The following is a 22,079-nucleotide window of genomic DNA, read 5'->3' as shown; positions in this document are numbered from 1 at the left end:
TGACGATAAGACCATCATCAATATTATTTCACTGACAATAAATAACAAAGGAATGAATAAGTTATTGCGATAGAACAATTACTAAGGAATAATCGCTGCAATTATCATTTAGTAGAGTAATAAACGATAATGAGGCCACTATCAACTTCCCAAGTATCATTTGCGACCTGGAAATGAAATTTTGTACCTTATAAAAGTGTTCATGGCTAGTAGTATTCTCGCACTATTTGGATACAAATCATGACATTTTTTTGGTTGAACAGAGGAAAGGGGCATAATAGGAAATACGGAATAATAGGGAATTCTCTTCTCAGAATATAGTATTGCTCTTGTGGTTGATCTTTTACTTATAAATTAGATGCTTATATTATTGTACCTTTGAAACAAAATTCTCTCAATTATAGCAGAGATTGGGAAGAAATTTAAGATTTTCTTTCATTTAAGATATTTCAGATTTTTAAGATCAGATAAGGAACAACTACTGACTTCTCTCTGCTTATAGATAGCAGACCTATTCTACTGCAGATACCTTTTAATGTAGCAAAAATCAGTTTACAGTCAAGACTAAAACTTATTGGTCTTATCTTTTACTTGCAGTACCTACATGGATTTTTCTGCTGATAATTCCCACTTGATCAAGCTTGTGTGTAGGCAATGGGAGAGATGAATGGACCTACAGTAATAGGTGGGTTCCGAACCAGTGATTAGGGAGCTTCCAACTGATAATGGGTGAAGCTGGCCTGAAGCAGCCACCCGTCCAACGGAAGGACCGAGACCGTAGGAATTTGTTGTGGGCGGTAAGAATTGAACTAAAATGTGAGTCGAGTTTTATTTATATTAGAATACGTTTCATGGCTGAGGTAGTCAATTTGATTGAGAGGGCATACGTGAAACAAAACCGAAGCGATTATTCAATGTGTGCGATAAGATTCAGTTATCAAGGCGAGGAATATCTTATCACACGTTTATTATATAGCTTGCCTCTCTAAGCACTTCTTTGGAAGGTATCCCTTGTCGTAAAGTACTTCTTTATTTCTAAGGACCAGGTTAGCATTCCTGTTTCCAATTATTATTCAAGCAGGTTAAATATATAAGAGATCCATCCATAATCAATCTGTAATTATTAATTCGAAGATTGACTATCATTAAATCATTTATTTTAATAAACTTGAATTTATCCAGCTCCAATAATGTTGTCCACAAGAACTGATAGGGAATCGCCGTGGAAACTGTCCTTACAGAATATATTCAAGCAATGGTTTTCTCACAATTTGAGGGGCCGTTTTTATTTGTCGTTACTAATAAATACCAGCACACTCATCCATTCACGCTGTTCAATTTGTCCATTCATATGTTCAGCACTGCATATCGCTTCAACATCCATTCGCCTATTAAAACAGGATGTTTCTCATTTACATTCGAAAATGTTTATAGCTATTGAAAGATACCTCTGCTCCACTCGGGAGGCCGATCGCGCCGGGATTCTCTCACTCACTCTCTCTCTGACTTTCATTCTCTTGTTCACACTCCCCTCTCTCTCTCTTTCTCTCTCATAATAACTTATCGAACATTATCCAGCAACGAACCCCTTGCCTCTCATCCAATACAGGATAAAAAATTAGTAAAAGTGTGTGCTGACTTCTCACACACTCTCATTCTCTCTCACTCTCTCTGGTCTGCCAACAGCCAGCATCGCGGGCCACACAAGTTAAATTCAATTTTCATCGCGTCTTCACTTGAAGTTATTATTTGTGGAAAGTTATTGTCTCTAGTTAGTATAGGGAGCTCGTTTGAATAGGATTTCTCCAGTATTGCACTGCTTGTATTACAAATTTTTTGGTGGAAAAATTGCACAAACTCTTTATAGAGTTGGTGCGATCAGCGAAACCGATATTGAATGTAATTGACTACTATTAACTTTGCACGAACTTCTATGGAATAAAGGGGTTTCATCCATAAATACAGAGGGAAAGAAGGGTTTTTATGCAGCTGAACCAAAATATGTAAAGTTAGATTAAACTTTCGTGCTTCCACTTCAAATTAATAATATAATTGCTCAAAATTGGTTTTTGTTTATATTTTTGAAAAATGATGAAAAACTAATCCCTCCTGTACATAGAAGTTTTGTTACTATTTCAAAGTGAAACGTGCGTTCACACTAGAGTTTATATTTGTACGAATAGTTTCACATTCAATTTGACATGTTTGATAACCATCAGAATGACTTATAACTCACAGAGACAAGAATAAATTGCTTTTTTAAAGAAATTCGCTAGCAATGAAAAATATGTAGCCTTCAAAAAGTTTAAAAGAAATGTTTGTGTAGAGCTTCTTTATAAAACTATTCTGACATTTGTCTCATAAAAATTGCTAATCAAAACTCACCCGAGAGCCATTGTCGAATATTCGGCGACCTGCCACGTAGTCGGGAGAGCACTGTAACAACAACAATTGAAATTATAAATAAAAAACAAGTATAAATGAATAAACTATGATTACATGAATATTGTACAGTTTATAGAAATGATTCTTGATACTTCACCTCCAAGAGTAGAGTAGGCGAAAAATTATTGTTCATTGGAGAGAATTGGTCAGCTACATTCATCTTGAAACTTCCGTCGAGTTCGAACAACGAACCAATCGCAGCTTGGGGCAAAAAGTAAACTATAAAAATAAATTGAATTTATCAGGTTCCCCTCATAAAATTTGGCAGCTGTTAAACGGCAGGCGAAAAGAATGAGCGGTCGATTCTTTTGGCAAACTAGATTTTTTAATGAATGGATGAAGAGGATAAGGAGGGGGATTTTCTGCAGAATGGGGTGAGGAGAGGGGAAGGAGGATATCGTTCAATAATTTTCTCATTCTCATTTATTTTATGTCTTCCAAAAACGCCGATATTTTAATGATAGAGTATATTTAAGAGTATAGCGGATTTCATGCTATCTTCGCCATTACTCAGGTTTTATAGTGCAGACAGAACACGAAATAAAAGTCATTATATGAGGAATCGAAGAAAGCCACCACACAGATGAAAGAAAATTGTAAAATCGAATCACTTGGAGCTGAAGAAAAAGAAGTGGGATGAGTGGAGCTGGGAAAAATATATGACAGCGGAGGAAGTTGAAAGGAAAGATGGAGCGGGATGGAAAGACAATTTTTAAACTTTAGTAGAAAAATAGAGAAAATATTGAATATGAGAAGGGGATAATAAAGAATTAGAAAAGTGAAGGGAAGGAAATAGCATGTGGAGGATTAGAGAAGCTAAGAAAGTAAAAAATTAAAACATTTCAAGGAACGAGAAAGAAGTGGAGTATAAATAAAAAGAAAGATATTTAGGTAACTCGAATGCTAATATCATAAACAATACAGGGAGTAAAATAGGATGAAAATATTTGGAAATGTGGATCAAATATGAGAAGGAGGAGGAAGGAAAACAGAATGTCCAAAAGTAAAAGAAAAAAGGGAAACATTTCTCTCTTTCTGACTTGAAAGAGAGAAAGGAAAAGCAGAAGATAATCCAGGCAGGAGGCACAGAGAATTATTATATTCAAGAACAGAAGATGAAAATGTAAAGGAAGAAAATGTATACCACAAAATGAATAAGTTTTATTGATTATTTTTCTTTCTCTTCTCAGTGGAAAGCGAACACCCAATTATTAACCACCAGCAATTTTGGGAGTTTAACGACACCAAAACAAAAATAATAAAACAAAGAGGAATAATATGGGAACAGAAAGGAAGAGCTGAGGGAAGATGAGGAAGAGAAGGAATAAAAAGGAAGAAGGAAGAATGGGAAGCAGTGAATAGCGTGCTGTTGGATCGCTATGCGCTTTAATTGAAGTCGACTTAATTTCCTCCCGAAAATTCACAGGCGCTCGTAAACTTTTGATTGGTGGCTGATGGCTGGGGGGCCCACGTCTCCCCCCCTCGTGTAACCTAGCAACGCACCACACCACACCCATTAAAGGAGTGTTTTGTGTATCAATAAAAATCAGTCTGCCCTCAGGGGCAAGTCAATGCCAATACGTTGATCAGTACACAAATATTCGCAAACAAATAAAATTCTAATATTCTTGAGAAAATAATCATAACAGGAACAAAGAAAAAAAACTATTTTAGTGATGCTGTGTAACCAAGTGAATACAAAATCCAAGATCCTTACCTACAATGGATAGGAGAGAATACGGAATAAAAATAAACAGCAATAGGAAAGAAACGAAAACCTCGTATTCTATTGTACAACCCCATGGTTGTGAAAAGGAACTCCACATATTATGACAGGTATTCATGTCGAGTAATAAGCTATAATATTACTCTGAATTATTATTTCCTTCACTTACTAAAGCTTCCTTTTCCATAGTCAGGTAAATGTGTAAAAAATTGAAAAAAAATGAAAAAAGTTGACAAAGCTTACAATTTCAAAAGCATGAAGGCTAAAATAAGTTAAAGTTAGTACCAATCAATAAGGTATTATAAGGTTGTGCTCAAGATAGGAATGTTTTTTTATTATAAAATAACATGTTTTTTTGAAAATTGTTTAAATTGATTTGAAAATTATAAGCTCATCTCATTGGATACCACTCTAGTTGCTGGGTCAAACACTTCCCCAAGCAATAAATTTAATAAAATAATTGTAGAGAATACTGTACTAGTAGTTATACAATCTGACATCAAGCGAGTATTCAAAAGGAAAGGATATGTTTCATCCTCACTCAAGCGTGGAATATTATAGATTACAAATTTTTGAACCAGTGCGCCAGTGTTGACGCCAGCTATCATCATGACTAAACATCAACATCATAGCGATTCTCATTTTAAAAGGAGCATCGATTTGAATTTACGTCAATAAGTGAACAACTCTATAAGTATACATCAAGCTAAATGGCTTGCAATTCGCTCGATGGATACAGGTATACAATAGGAGTAAACAGGGAGTGATTCGCACCTAGACTACATACTTGATAAACAATATTCCAATGCCAACTGTCATCTTCAAAAAGCTCTCTGCCAGATGAATCCTTTCTGTTCATTGGCGTGGGCCGCCAAAATTTCTATCACTATTCTTCAAATAATTCTATTAATAGAATAACTATTCCAATAGATGAACACAATCATCCTACGCTCCGGCTAACAAATACTCTATATTTAATATTAGAGTGCACAGCTAAGATTAACTAGCATTGTTATCCTACTCCTCCTTTTTTGAATGAGTAATAACAAGCTTGGCTATCAGTCTTGCAATATTTTCTATTCTCTATCCTATTGTTCTGGAAGACTACTTCAATTTAAATCTATACCGTTTCAATACAAAAATCTTCTTTCAAATACTGCACCTGGTCATCTCAACAAAATGGTGATCTTGTATGTAACACATTATGTAAAATTGATTGATCTCCCAATACTTATCGATAATTCATAATCCATATTAATATAATATAATAAAGGAAAGAATTGGCTTATAAACGTACGGGATAGGAAATTCTTCATGAATCGAGATGCCAACTATCACTATGGTTCAACAGAATAGAGTCCATATAATGAAAAGATTGCACTAGCAAATAAGAGCATTTCATTAGCCTGGTCTTTTTCTGAGCAACTAGAGTGTACTAGCATGTGATTGGTCGACGTTTTGTGACTTATTGAATCTCTCACCTGATTTATAGAATCAGCATTGGCAACCACCAATAGGATACTGTTTTGGAGAGGAGTGTTCCATAAGGTAACTACTGTACTAGTTTTGTTTATTGTTTCTTCAACTATTCAACTTTGTATTGATTGCAATGTTATTTTGGTCGATTTTTAATATTTTATAATTTTAAAACATAATGTAAAATATCGGGGGCCGAGCTTCGCTCTGGAGTACAGAAGCATAGAAAATCTATTACGAAAGAAGAAATTATAATAACATTCATACAGAAATGTTCTGTCTAATCACAGTAAATCGAGATTAATTCCCAGAGGAATGCAAAAATTTCCCTCACGAAGGCCCAGTTGCACAAAAGCCGGTTAAATTTTAATCCTGATTGACTTCACTTGAACCAAATCAGAGAAGACCATTTCAAAAAGATGGATTAATTTTGACATAGTCCCACACACATGAAATCGCTCACTCACTTCCATCACCAACAGACGAGGAAATAATTATTAGCAGCTGTTTATCCAAGGATGAATAATAATTATCCTTTTAATGTCCTTCAGCGAGTTTTCCCAGGGATGAGACCTAGTGCAATGAGAATCTTTATATCATAAACCTAATATTATCTGAATTTCGTGAGAATCGTTAGAGCCGTTTTCGAGATCAGGTGAAATACAAACATATAAACATCTAAAACCATCTAAACATATAAACAGAAGTTGCTCGTTTGATAATGTAGGATGACTCCATATTAAGAAACAAACTGTGGATTTTGTACTGATTGTGTTATAATTTTGTCAATTTGAAGAATTTTGTAGCTTTCATAACCATAAATATCCCTGATATGGTCCATCGGGGAGTTCGCGACCCTTGATACCCTCATGCAATTCCATTAAGATTGATTGATAGGCTCTGGAGTTACTACACATTAAGAAAAAAAGTGTAAGGCGGTGAAACTATATACTTTCACCTGACATTTTAAAGTCTTCCTCTGAGATAAATTGACATCAGTTTCATCAATGAATGAATTATATATAATGAATAATTCTGATAATTATATTTAGGGAGAGGGAAGGATGAAAAAAGGTTCATATCCATCCCTACTCTATAAGAGTATCAATTCTGTCACGTTCCATATTAAATTATAAGAGTGGACGTAATCACGAAAACTTTATTTCAAGGAGCCTTTATCAGTCTTCTTCAGAGCAGTTAACGTTTACGATGAAAGCAAGTAGTGTAACATTTTAAAGTCCTCATTACATTTTTCGGAGTCATACTATCTTTCTTCTGCTGCTGGTCTAATCTCAAGTCTCTCTCTTTCTCCAATAACATTTTTCTTCCACTTCATTTCCATAAAACTTGTTAGTCTCTCTCCTTCGTTGTGACTAGCTGAAGAGTCTACAAGGTGTGATCTAAGAGAACCCCAACTAATGACCTATGATGACGTTTTTATTGTTACTGTATTAGCTATTTCATTTTAACAATTGATCAACTTGTATCCCACCCAAGTCCATAGGTCTATAAATGGAATTGACACCATAATTATAGACTCAATTGACGTTATAACAACTTTACAGGCTCTCAAATATTCGTATACTTGAAGAACTTAAATTATTGAAAGTGATATGTTACAATTTAAAAAATTTGGGAGGAGAGCAGTTCTGGGTTAAGCTTGTTGATCTTTTTCAGTCATAGCTTTATTATGATTTGTAATTTATCGTATTCATAAATGAATTGTATAAGTTGTATAAAGTAATAAATCAAAATGAAAGTAGATTTATAGGTTTGACGGAAACATTTATGAGTTTCTTGCAGGATTAGAATCACAATGTGTAGTTAATAATATCTGTAACATTGATAGATTTCAGATAAAATTGACATAATAATATTAGATAGCAGATAATATTGGCATAATATTTTTATCATATGTCGTACAATTCATGTCGATCTTTGTGTCATATTTTGAAATGAGGGTCAAACTACACAAGTTTTAGAATAAACATTTCTGCTTCAATTGATTGAGAAAAAAATCAAGAACTCTTATTATGGTTATAATTTGAACCTTTGACATTAATATTGCTCTTGCGCTTGAGTTTACTTGCAGGCATGAAGTGATACAAACTGTGGTACTGTATTCCCGAATCCTTGATATCCCTTCCACGGGTTTTTTCACTAAAAAAATATTTCTAAAGGTTGGTTCAGAAATTCAATCAATGATTGGAAAGATACGCATGTTCACAGATAGGGCTCAATGGCTGTGAATAACGGGACCCTTTTGTGTCTACTCCCTTTTGTTGAATGAACCCTTCTTGACTCCCACATCGTTATCAAGTTGTCCTTGTGAAGTGACAAGGATGAGCATGCCTAGTCTATCACCTGTCACCTTTCGTACATCTATCCTGTATTCTGTATCATTTCTATCTATTCTGTATCATCTATTCTGAATCACGCCTAGTCAATCTTCTGTCATGCTGTTGCTATTCATCTACTTTATTTTGTTGATGTTCTTTATATTCATTTTCAAGTACGGTACGCCCATCTATGGAACAAATCATATATTTCTATTACTGTTCATTTTTATCGAAAATCAAAGAAACCTACGTACATCATTGATATAAACAGGTGACCTCAAGAATTTGTCTAATTGGAACAATATCATAATGAAGGAAATCATTGACTGGAAATATAATCTTTTTAATATCGGGGCACCGAGCTTCGCTCGTAATTTGTTTATTGATAAACAAAACACAATTCTTTAGAATGATTGGCGAAGGACTAATATGCACAGCCCAAAACTGTTTCTTCCCCGAATTTAGATTGTTTACAAACCAAAATGAATAACAAATTAACACTTACAAATCATTTATAACTGTAAAATAATGAATCACTTTGAAAATTCCGATAAGTTATACTTTAATTCAGAATGATATATATACCATGTTATGTCAACAAATTAGATATTCTGATCAAGTTGAAATTTTCAGATAATATTTTACACTTGGCTATACGTCAGTTTATGAATTTCGGGGATGAGATATTTTGATTTTCCACAGACGCACTCCTTCACTCACTTTTATTACCCACTGTCGACGAAAGTCTCAGCTGTTTTTCTAAGGATGAATTATCCTTTTAATGTCGTTCAGAAAGTTTTCCCAGGGATGAGACCTAGTGAAATCGAATATTTATGTCATAAACCCACTATGTTCCAAATTTCGTGAAAATCGTTAAAGCCGTTTTCGAGATCCGTTGGACATAAATATCTATAAATATAAATAACCAAATATAAAAATATATACAGATATTGCTCGCTTAATATAATAGGATTAAATAAATTGATTGGTCAATTTAATCATGCTATTTTAAATTAATTTCTATAGGACGTATTTCTCTATTTACTTTTCAAAAAATGTTATTAGATATAGAATTATCATGCATCTTCCAAAAATCTTAAAGACATTTTCTTCATAGTGGGATCGGATTCATTATCTTTGTCTCCTTATTTAAATGATCACACTTATCGTTCCCGTTTTCCCCTCTGGGATATTTCCCATATGATCACTTTTAGTTCTTCACACGACTCTTTCCAACACAATATCTTTCCACCAATCCACGAAATAATACAATCTTTTGTACAATTTAATTAGCGTTTCAATATACCTAGAAGTTTGAAGACAGCACCGGAAACACTCGTTTACCAAAATAAAAGAACAACAATTTCTTCGGCAGTAGATAGCACTACAACTACTGTGTCAAGAAAGGAGAGGAGACGTTTAACAACCGTTTTATTACTATTATCATTATCAATTCGTTGGTAGAACAGCGCAAGAAGCCTAATAGACTGGAAGCCTTCTAGGCTATCTGCTATCGCAATCAGACGTGCGATTGTTCTTATCAGCGCTGGCTTTCTCGATAGTGTTTCTCATTGTATTATCAATCACAGTTAGGAATTAGCGCATTGTTTTCTTGGCGCTACTTCAAAACTCCTTCTCTATTTCTTTTGTACCATAATTCTTTTGTTAGTTGGAAGGCTGCAAGTGGGAGGTATTTCTTGGTTTTCCCACCACTACCTTTATTGCATTTTATTCCTCACCATCATTATCTTGCACATCCTCTCTCCTGCACACCTCCCATCATTATCAACGAAAACAACAAACACAAACTAGGAACAAGGTAATGATAAGAAACAATGTCACCAACTCACACATTGGGTATAATAATCCAATAATGATGAATTTGAATCATTATAGCCTATCTGGGGAACCATTCAGCCAACATTGGGTGGAAAACTAGATGAGAACACTATTATCAAGTGCAATGTTTCTTATAAGTTTCATGACTTTTCGAATATTATTGGAATGTCTAGTAATATGTTGTAGTGATAGTTTTCTAGAATATCATTCTTAAACTAACATTGGAATTCATCCGAAAAATCAGCCAGTGAAAGATCTCGATAGATTTATTCCGTGTGGACCATTTAATTGCCCATATGAGCTTTTAGCTTGTGCGTGGGTAAAAGGAAGTTCGTGGGTGATTTTAAGAGATGATCAAACGTCCATGTATACAGCGGGATTCGAACCCATGACCAGGTAGCGCTAGTGGACTGGAGGGTGCAGCGCCTTATTCGTTTCGGCTATCCTGGCCGGCTGTACTATTGATAAGTAGAATATTATTATTCAATATTAATTATGCAGGAATATTCAACAGGCACATCCCCCAGTTTCATTTCTAATTAAAAATAACAGTCTAACGGTTATGTAATGTTCATCGCCACTTAACAGATCACTCTGAACCGAAATACTGTATATGAAGAAACTGGAATTTTAAATTGGACAGATTGGCATATTATGATTCAGGGAACAATAAAGGCGTTATGCAACATCAACGTCATGCTACATTATCTATTGAAATCCAAACTTACATGACAAAATCATTAAAATAAAAACTAATGAGATTAACAGTGCAGCACCGAGGATGAAAATTGACGATAGAAGGTTACAATTTTTCGACAGTTATTATCAACTCACAGGGCCTACAATAATTAGACTTATAATGACATAAGAAAAAACTTGTAGCAATTATTTTCTTGCTAGACAATATCGCTGTATATAAAACGTGGCCTAGTCTGATTGGTCAAGCACAGACATGGATGATAGGTAGCATTACATGGTCATTTACATCGTAATTTATAACATAATACGAAAAACGACTCCATTTTCCGAATGGACAATCGTTTTCGAAATAAGTTATCTGTCGGTAGTGCCAAATTAGTGGAACATTGTTGTAAATACGATCTTAATACGAGTGAAACTAGTTTGCTGTAGATTGTCATCGGCCACTTTTATCGTGTCCAACTACAATACGACTCTTTAATATTGCCGGCCTTATCGGGGCCTGCTTTATATTTCTGTGCGATTTACGACTGTGTCAAAATTTCAACTATTTATTCCGCTCGTAAATATTTATTGCCCCGCGCTTATCGAAACACTGCTAAGGTCTGCTCGGATTTCAGGTCTGAAACTCCTATACTGGCGTTTATTAGCCTGGTATTAGAACGTTAATTCAGGCATGAAGGACAGAAATTTTTGAATTATTTGCAGAAAAATTCAGTAATAGGTTCATATAGGATAATCGAAAATGGCAAAATATTAAATTGAACTGACACATTTTTCGCTTTATTAATAATTGAGGATTTGCAAATTGGACTACGTTTTTGAATAAATAAATGTTTGTTTATTTTGTGAGAATATTTAATTTTAAGACCCTGTCCTATTTGTGCTGTATCAAATTTCATAGTTGTGTTTGTGAAAATAAATATATTTATGTGTTTCACACATATGAGACAATCTGTCAGGAATACATTCATTTCACAGATGTGAGTGAATACATAAATAAGTAGTAGAAATAGAAAATTATCAAGCAACATCAAACATATATAAATGACTTACGAATGTAAAGGAAATTCCTATGTATATAATATATATAGCCTATATTATAGGCTATACGTGAATATGTATAGTCTGAATGTAAAGGATTACTGATTTTTTATTATTCGTCAACCCAAAAATCCCAATGAGGGGGTGAAGACCATTATTCTTGTATCCACTTCCAGTCTGACAAGTGCATTGTGGGCCCCCCATTTTCTCTCCAAATGGAGAGACATCTGAATAATAAAAATGATAACTCGGGATTTCGCAGCAGACAAAGAATGTGACAATCAGCCGGTGACACTTTTGTCTACTGGAAGCGAAAATCGGGGAATAACTTTTATATTATTGGGAGCCTTCAATTCACGCCCGTTTGTTTTTCTCAGAAAAGAATTCTTGGAATCGAGTAGATTTATATGGAGAAGAACTGAGCACAGTTCATTGACACACAATCATTAGAGAAGGAGCTTTGTGCTTGTCAAACCATGCTGAATGTTGAAACTAGAGGGTGGCCAAGAAGTAGAAGAAGAATGACAATAACAAGACCGATGAGAACAAGAAGTAGGGAAGAAGTTTGAGAAGATAAAGAAGTTGAAGAGAAAAAGAGTAGAAAGGAAGAGGATGATAAAACTTCAAAGAATACAAGGAGGAAAGATTTAGGGAGACGGAGGAGGTGAAAATATAAGAAGAGGATAATCATAAGGGGGAGAATAAGAAGAAGCATAAGGAGAAAAAGGGGTGAGAATTATAAATAAGAGATAGGAAAAGAAAAGGTGGAGGATTTCATAGAGACGTAAGAAAAGAAAAGGGTGGGGAGTTCGAATTAAATATTCGGAATGAAGAAAACTGATGAAGTGGTGGATGGGAAAGAAGATACTAGAGCGCAGTGGACGGAAAAATGAGTTCTAGAAGGTAGAGAAGAATAATGATAATTATTAGTGTGAAATGGAAGAGAATGAGAATGAGAAGGGATAAGGTGTAGGAGGTGGCGAGGAATAAGTGGAAGGTGGGGGGAGAAAGGGGAGAAGGATGTAGTGAATTACGAGGAAAAGAAAAGAGGGAACGTAGTAGATAAGAAGAAGGAGAACAAGAATAATAATGAGGAGAAGAAGAAGGATTATGAAAAACCCAAAAAAGTAGACGAAGATGGTGAAGAAGAACAGATAGGGAGGAGGAAAATTGAACGGAAAAAGAAGAAAGATAAATAGGAGTCGATGATGATGATGATATTAGAATAGAATAGAAAAGAATAGTTTGCAAAATATAAAAAAGAGTTAAAGCAGAAAGGGTGGGTTTTGGGCTACCTGCTTCGCTGTGCAGTAGGTGGTATGAGACAGACCTATAGACCTATCATGATGACTGACAAGGATACAATGTGTCAATTCGCTGGTCTTTATTCTTGGCTTTCATAGATTATAATAAATTATTCACGATACTAAACACAAGAGACAGGCTTCTAAATTTTTCCACAAATAATAGGAGTTCTGCGAAAAATTCCTCTAGACAAGCATATTCATAGAAGAAGAGAAAAACTCTTACGATAGAATACTATAAAATTTATTCTTGAAGAAACTATAATAATTAATCACTGAAAAAATACATTAAATGGAAAGTAGCCAACTCCTCAATCAAATGATTATCCTCTTTAAATAAAATGATTCTAGCGAATGTTCCCTGAACTCTGTCAATAAAATATTTCCAAGAAAAATATACAGATAGAAAATCACAGATAAATACAGTGAATAAAATGTAACTATCTATAACAAATATAAATGAAGACTTCTATGGATTGATTGCAGTTATTGAGTTGAATATTATAAGTTACCATCAAAGATGACAAATAAATGCAACAACCCACACACAATATTACATTCCAGGATATGTGAAGTATTGAGTAAGTCTTGCAGTCAAAGAACACTGTAATAAAAAACATCATGGACGGCTGAACTTGTGTCATTCTCTCTCCTTCACTTGAGTTGTGAGAGAACCGTTTTAATACATTCAGCAACAATATCAAAATTTTATGATTCGGATAAACATACCTCACAACAAATTCTGCACTCGATTTCACACCTCCTTATATGACCGAGTGCATGTTCCAATTATTATTACAAATGTCATGTGCAACATGCAGGCTACATAACTTTGGTAGAATACATTGGAAGGAAAATATTATTATTTATAAGCCCACAATAATAAAATTATGTGCATGGATGACGGCAAGCCGTAAATTGCTGTTGAAGCTGTATAACTTTTATTGTATAAGAAGGCTTTGGCCATTATCGACTTACAAAACTGTATTATTTTTATTACTTTTCTTGTTTCTTGTCAATCCATCTACTCTCCTCGCGCTTTCACAATCTCTCTCTCTCTCTTTCGACTGGAGTTTACTATTATCATTTTCTTACTATGAATATATTGATTTTTTATGTTCACAACAATATCGTTCAAATCTTTCAAATAGTGTAAATGAATAAAAAATTACCCTATTTTCTACAGATGTTATTTTTCTAATTGTCATTTGATGTTTATGCATATTATTGATAATCTAGCAACTGTAAAATGCCGGGTGAATTCACAGAAATGAACGTGCTTGCAAAGAATATATCCCACTAGCAGAACGGATATCCAGGGAAATGATCAAATTTAGAATTCAAATCTCTAAACGTCATTTCATCAATCGGTAGTTCCATTTTGTCATTTGTATAATTTTATGTGTAAAACTAGGAGTTCTATCTGATTTAAATCGGTTCGTAACAATCAACGTGAACTACTACAGTAGAATTAAAACAACCTCCTACTTAAAAGGATATGGGGAACAAGGAAATGGAGGGAGATCAGCCAATTACAGTGATGAATAGAGTCATAGAAAGAAGCGCAGTTGCCAAGTTGACTATCAGACTCATTTGATGCATTTCTTTCAGAAGGATACAAGGTATGCGTATCATGAGGTGTTGAACACTCACGAGAGACAACAGAACACTGTCCGCTTTAGGAAGGCAAAATCGCCGCTACTGTATCACTATTTTTCTCCGCAATCCCTCCAAATCAGAAGTAGTTTTAAATCGACTACAGTCATTTCTCAATTTTTTGTTATGATCAACTTTCAGTTAAATGTGCAGAATATCGACTTCACTTGAAAATATTTTCTTTGTTTTTTCATAATTGGAAATATCCCAAAAAATGTATTATCGATGAGTATTTTTCCAATGCTCTCCCTGATAACAGAATCAAAATCTGTGATGAGACGCTTTGAACTGTCAGTATAGTTCAAATAAGAAGCATCGATGTTTTCTATGAGGAATGCTGACGTTGACAGTTAATGTGGAAATAGCAGACGTCAAATAACTTCGTTAGTTCTTGATTTTAGTTGGAAATTGAATACTCTGGATCATTTACTAGTTACTACTACTGTTACAGAAGTAGGCCTACTACCGTTTCAATGACTTCTAATGAGAGTAATACATGAAGACATATTATTGTCTGGGTACTTGCAACTAAGACTTTCAACTCAACTATATCCTGCCTGTAAACCTAGAAATGTGTCGCGACTGCAGAAAGGGGTGGCTGAACTCAGTCGAGTACCAGCGACCATTTTGAATCCAACAATTATACGCAATAAATTAGTGCAGCCAATAAATTAAACTGGTGTCCTGCCATGCAGTCGACTGTGCTGAATAGTAAAACTATTTTCGAATCACTCTGCTACTTCAACTGATTGAACATGAAGAGTGCGTGGTGCGCGACTGCTTTCATCTGTCCATGCGACACATAACCTCAAATGACTTTTACTATCAATAAAATAAAGAGAATAAAACAGTAGATAAAGTGACAGTATCGTCATGGAACGGTGAGAGCAGTCAGTATCGAGAATGTCATCTTTAAACAAAGACGAGACACAAAAAAGTAAGTAATTGTCGTTGAAATGACATATCATTGTGATACATCTGAGGATTCGATTGAAGTACAATACACATTACTAGTCGATAATAGTCGATTGGATAAGATATGTTGTAAAACACACATGACAATGAATGTGTTGACTAACATCAATTTATAAAAAACGAAACTATAAAGTGTTCATTTCACTTGCATCAATAATTAATTCATTAGGTACGCTGTTTTTTAGTTATCATTTTTCTGTATTTTATATAAAATTCTATTACTTAAGAAAAGTGCTCTCATTACTGATGATTCCTATGTTACAAAATAATGTAGACAATAAAATTCATTTGATTTGATATATATTTTTTGTATTTTTAAATGTTTTTTATGTGTATGTGGTTATAAACTCAATTTTGGTTTTAATCCACAGTATTGATATTCATAAACTGAAGTCATATGCTAGTTTTCTTACGCATCACTTTGATAAACTGTAATATAATATCTTCATGTTGTATTTTACAGAAAAATTAATGTCGTATAAGTGAAATAAAGAATTATTATATTCTAAAGAATACCAGTGCGAATTTTTTATTGTCACCTGTCCTTTGAGCACTTGCTGAATGTAAGTCTACTGTCATACTTTTAATTCATTAATAATTTGCTAATATAACCAATTATTATTCTTGCAGGTCCGGTTCAACATTCGAATTAAACAATATACGAATTCCACAAATCTATTAGAAATTTATTACCAAACTAATCAATATTTATAACAGAATCATGATGTGATGAATGTGATTTTCAATTGCTTAAGGCTACATTCAATTCAGTTTATTTACACATTAATTGGTGAAATTGGGTTAGTAATGTACAACTGAAAACGCAAACAGGAATAGATTTACGAATTCTCTGCTTCATGTATTGAAGCGCATAATAACAATATAAACCGTATCGTATGTGAAATGACAATCTATAATGCATTGATAGGAATGAAATAGGTACCTTGTTTGAATCAAGTGTTGATCCTTTGTCCAATTAAAATAGTTTGATGAGCAGTTTCTATCAACCAAAATGAAGCATTAAAAATTATATTCTATGATATTAGCATGTATTAAATCATTGAAGCCAAGGTAGTTAGAATATTATTAGTGGTGAATATCATTATGTATTCTAATTGCCTTGTTCGAAGCTTCTATCAGAGTATACAATATAATATTCTATACTTCTGCATTCTATACTCTCTGGATACATGAATGTGTCAGATAATTTTTACATTATTGGAGAGAGCTAATTTAGGGGAGATAGTGAAAAACTGTCAAAATAAGATTGATCGTGGAATCCGGTGCTTTTTGAGACGAAGGAGACGTTTTTGAACTGGGGCAAGAGGAGAAAATAGATATTAGTGCATAGTATTTGGAGTCAACTATCACAGACGAACGAGATAAAAGAGACATTAAGCTTAAGAAACCTATTTTTGAAGGTCGTGTATGTAGCCCATAATATATATTATATTCGATTGAATGAAAACAGTACAGCAGTTCTAGTGTATTAGTACCTATCTAGCTCTCCATATCTATCAAGGTATGGATTTACTCATCAAATAATAGATTTACTGATTTGATAGATTATTCAATAATAATTATATTATGTTCAATCAATAATGTACAATGACACTTCAAAAAAGCAAAGAACAGGCCTCCCACCAAGTCTACTATTTTAAAAAGTCAGTAAACAAACATTTGGTATGTAGAATATGTCCCATATGACAATTCATCCACTAATTAAAAGATCACTTAATTTGAAAAGAGGAAGTGTAAGACTAGTTTGGCCTCTATATGCAATGCAACATTGCAGTTTTAAACACACATTAGTTGTTCAAAATAAGTAAATTGTAAATTAAATTAAATAAATAAAAATACTAAGAAATTGTCAAAAACCACAGATTTATTGATACTTAGAAAGACCGGTTTCGGTTGTTACACCATTGTCAATCTATGATAAACTTCTTCTGATAAATTGTAAATGTCAGTTGTTTCCAGAAGGTTTGCCTTTATATGGAAAATATTGTTCTATGAATATTTGGATATTTCCGTAACTCTTTAGGACTTCAACTGGTAGTTTTTGGTAATGTGAAAAATAAATCTCAGAATTGTAGTAATGATATTTGATTCAGCAGAAAAGGTACATACTTATATGTTTATAATACTGTGAATGTGATAATAGTAGTTGTTGAAGCAGCTATTATTATAGAAGTAGGGTAAGAGGAAGAGGGTAAGAGTTTTTATTGTTCTTATCACAAATATTCGACAAACTGTTATGAAATCACTCCATCTACAACGTACATAATATAGCATACAGTTCAAGGTACAAGACAATGTTACCCTTCCTGAAAGAAATAGACTAATAATATACTGATACTTTGGCTCATTATTCTACTAGATCGTTTAGTTTACCTAGGCTACTTCCCTACGAAGGTTTCTGGTTGATTAAATCAATTGCTGATACTATGAATGAAGGATAACACAAGGAAGTGCATGGACTAATGTAGAAAGGGCCAAGTGAATTCTACCTGCTCAATGTAATTGCTAATCAGAGGGCATTCACGTCATTTCATATCATTTGATTCAAAGCTACCACGTGGTTAGGATATTCTGGGTGAATTCTAGGAATTCCATTTTTGGATTTGCTTGTCCATTCATAGAGCATTACACGAATGAATGAAACTTTCATTCAAGAGAATTGAAATCCATTATTAAGCAAAGTAAGGATGGAAAAGAATGAATGAATCTTTGAATGAAATGAAAGTTCTTCGTCAGGGAGTCGAAACTACAATTCAGATATTCAACAATTGAGACATTTTTTCACACTTATACATTGTCCAGGATTCTACAATACTTATTATATGTAACTGACTTTTGACTTTTAACAGAGCTCTGATAATAGTTTAACTAAGCTCATTCCTACAATTTTGTGACTAATGAGATAAATATGAATGAACCAATCATTATAGTAATTATTGTATTCATGGAACAGAATGATTATCCATTACAGTAATTCGATGAATTCAATAAATAAATTAAATTATATAAATTTAGATTATTACAGGGAAACAAAACGAACAAAACTCTCATCCTTCACTCGCTTTTAAACCAACAACACAAGCTATGATTTCATAGATACTTCAGAATCCACTAAAAACTATTATTGATCAAATTTTATACAAAACAAAATTAAAACTGAATTCTCTCAATTCACTACTGGAGCCATCAGAGTGGCATCTCAACCCTCTCCCTCTTTCTAACTCACTGAATAGCTTGCACATTCACTCTCACTCTATTTTCTCTGCTCTTAATATTTTTCTGACTATTTTGCCTGTTACTATTCTGCCTCTATAGTGAGACTTCAAACTGTCAGCATAGTGATGAAGATGGCACTGATATTTTGCCGGAGGGTTGTGTTTATTGAGTATACATTCTCCTTATCTAGGACAAGGAATATATCTTTCAACAACATTAGACGATAGCCTTAGATTATAATCAAAGCCAAAGACTAGATTACACAATTGGACTGGTAGAAATCAAATCATATCTAATCCAATCAAATATGAAATTCAATGTCTACTTCTTTGTCTCTCTCCTGCATACAGAACAATAATTGAAGATGACATCTCTTATCATTTCAGGTTGAAATTTTATAATAATTCAATGTTCCCAATAAAACGTGCAAAGACTCTATGAGGTCAGAGTTCCTCATAACCCATAATTGGAATCCAGATGTGTAAGGTTGTAAAAGAGTAGTCAGTAATTAAGAACTATATCTATGTTTCAAAAGATATTCTATGAACAACAATGCAATGATATATCAGTTACAATGTCTTCAATGTGAGTCTACCCAAACGATCAACTTTCTAATGCTGGATTGAATTGGACAGAATGAATGACCCAACTGGCCACCGGAATGGTCGCTGGTGTAGGATTGAATTGACATTGAATGAAGCATAACATGAAGAGTGACTCATAACATGAACACTCAAGATTTAGAGAATATTCTTCATATTCGAAATCTTACACACAACAAATTAATGAAAATCTGATGCCTAAATAAGATAATCATTCTCTTATGATTATAGTTATTAAAACATCGAGCCGATGTGGATATATACCATTACTGTACCTATGTGAACTCACGTTCTATCCAGAAATGAAATGATATATACAACATTGCTCTAGTAATGGGCGGAACTTTGAGATCGATTATCTAGAAACCCAAATATTTCTGAATTAGTTAAGTTTCCAACAGAATTAACAATTAATCAACCGTTACATGCATTCAATTGGTCAAGAATGCTCTTGTGCAATGTGTCCCAATTTTGGAGGTTTGGGGCACCAGCAAAAAACTTGGGTAGCCTACACAATCTGTTCTCTCAATAATTGTGTCTCGAATCAAAATGAACACAAACACTCCCAATTCTACCCTGGGACTTTGAAACAATCTTCCCTAGAAACATCAATAGAAATCAACACAATAACGACAATAAATATCGTATTTTTTCTATTGGCAACACTGAAGATAGATACTGTGCCCATTGACTCATGGGCATTGTGTTGGTAAAACTGAGGAACGGTCCTTGGAGTAGACTTTTATCACCCCAATATAATTTCCGATGCAACACAAACAAGCCCCTTCACGCATTAATAGGCTGATGTGATGGGGTGGGGTGGGGGGAGGTTCACCATTCACTACAAAAACCACCCTAATCGGGGAGCTTTTGGCTGTGGCTGGGCAGCCAGTGTCATTCATCCTAATACAAATATGCCTTCTACAACATTTGGGTTTTCCACAGGAAATCTGGGGTTTTCACCTAGCTAAATATTACGTATACCAACACGGTTCGCTTGATAATTGAAGTTACCAAATCAGTTATTTTTATAAAGAACGAGTACTTCTTTACCACAATTCAATTGTTTGAATTGAAGCTTTTTCAAGTCACTATATAGCATTTAGTGTAAGTTTAAGATAATATTAATTTTTCTGCATATTTATTGAAATGACGATTTGCCATATCCCTAGGAATTTATGGTAATGCAGATGAACACCACTTTAGAATTGAGAAACTCTTCAGAAGTTTAGAACTGATTGATTATTTGAGAAATCCAGGTAGGTAACTAAGTTATATTAAGAAAAATCAAGGTAATGGGCAATATAATCGATTTCAGATTGACACAGTAGAAACGAAAGAAGAAAAGCCAGTATTCTTAGCAAATTGTTCAACTTGATCATTATACCGGTATACATCAGGTATTATAAGAAGGAACTTATACATGTTTGAAATAAATATAGAGCCGATCTCTAAATAATTCAATTATCAGTTTCTGAAGCTAGAAATTGGAGTGATAATCTGAATTAAACTGTTTTTAGATTTAGATAGCCTACCAATTTATGAGTCACTGTTATAATATTATTAAATCATCACAGAAATATTTCAGATGGACAATTCTTGATTGAGTGTTTTCACCGACAATTACGGTGAAATAGGATTATAATTGTCAACAGGTCTGATGTAATAAAATAGCTAATCAAGAGTAGCTTTCACTTTACCGCGCTTGCTGAACTGAACTGAAAGATGATCATCGATAATAAATAAATTAGGATTATTGTCAGTGGTCAATCAAGTTCTGCGGAAACAGTATTATTAGAGTGGAAAATCCAAAGCAAACCTATAGTAAGTAGAATTTATTAAAATTTTGCGGAGGCCTGCAGAAGAGAAAATTCTTGTGAAATTTCATTTTATTAATCATCTTTCAAACACTGTGATCATTTTATTTATATTATTTCAATGATTATTTTTATTAAATTACTTTGGATCATAAGTGAATTGATAAAGAAATTTTGTTTAAATAGAATTGTCTAAATAAAAAATGAAAATAAAATTGTTGGAACAATTAGTAGGCTACTGCACTCAGAGATAGATATCAGAGTTAGTATCTAATAATCATCATAATGAACAATATCTGAAACTCATAATATTATCTTAATACCATATTTTAAAAATAATCATTTTTTACAAATTCAATGTTTTCGTATGATAGATAGTTTAAAATACACCCCAGTCTAATCAGGGTTCAAAATAGTGTCTTTACAGTACTGGATACAGGCATAATAATTATTAATGTAGTTAGTGTACATATTGGTTAATGAGAGTAACCTACTCACCAATAGCACAAACTCCCAAAACGAATTATAAAAACTCAGTCCAATTCTCTATTCTCGATGTAGGTGTTTATCGTTTCTTTGCATCTCATTATGATTACAACGTTATTACAAGAATAGGGTGCATAATAACTAATAACAGCGTTCTTGAAAAGAGATGAACATAGCAGAAGAGCCATACTCTGTACACTCTGTACTGTACGTCTCCAATTGTAGTCTGATAGCCTACTATAATACTAGTTATTTATTTTCGTTTGCCCGTGATACACTATCCATAGAGATTGGGGTAAAGCATATTCAAGGAAAGCTGATGGATATTGAGGAGAACTTATGGAAAATCATGTCTATTTGAGAAATCCAGGTAGGTAACTAAGTTATATTAAGAAAAATCAAGGTAATGGGCAATATAATCGATTTCAGATTGA

General features: G+C 33.6%; 1 protein-coding gene across 1 annotated transcript in view; it reads right to left on the bottom strand.

The window, feature by feature from the left end:
• The window catches only part of LOC111043739 (protein dead ringer), a 162,447-nt gene that overhangs the window by 135,837 nt on the left and 4,531 nt on the right, over positions 1-22,079 (bottom strand). The window contains exon 2 of the mRNA XM_039422353.1: positions 2,386-2,436. Coding sequence (XP_039278287.1) covers positions 2,386-2,436 — 51 coding nt within the window. The remainder of the gene's footprint in view (positions 1-2,385; positions 2,437-22,079) is intronic.

This window comes from Nilaparvata lugens, chromosome 2 (assembly GCF_014356525.2).
Source record: "Nilaparvata lugens isolate BPH chromosome 2, ASM1435652v1, whole genome shotgun sequence".
Classification (NCBI taxonomy): domain Eukaryota; kingdom Metazoa; phylum Arthropoda; class Insecta; order Hemiptera; family Delphacidae; genus Nilaparvata; species Nilaparvata lugens.
This window is presented reverse-complemented; position numbering and strand designations above follow the sequence as displayed.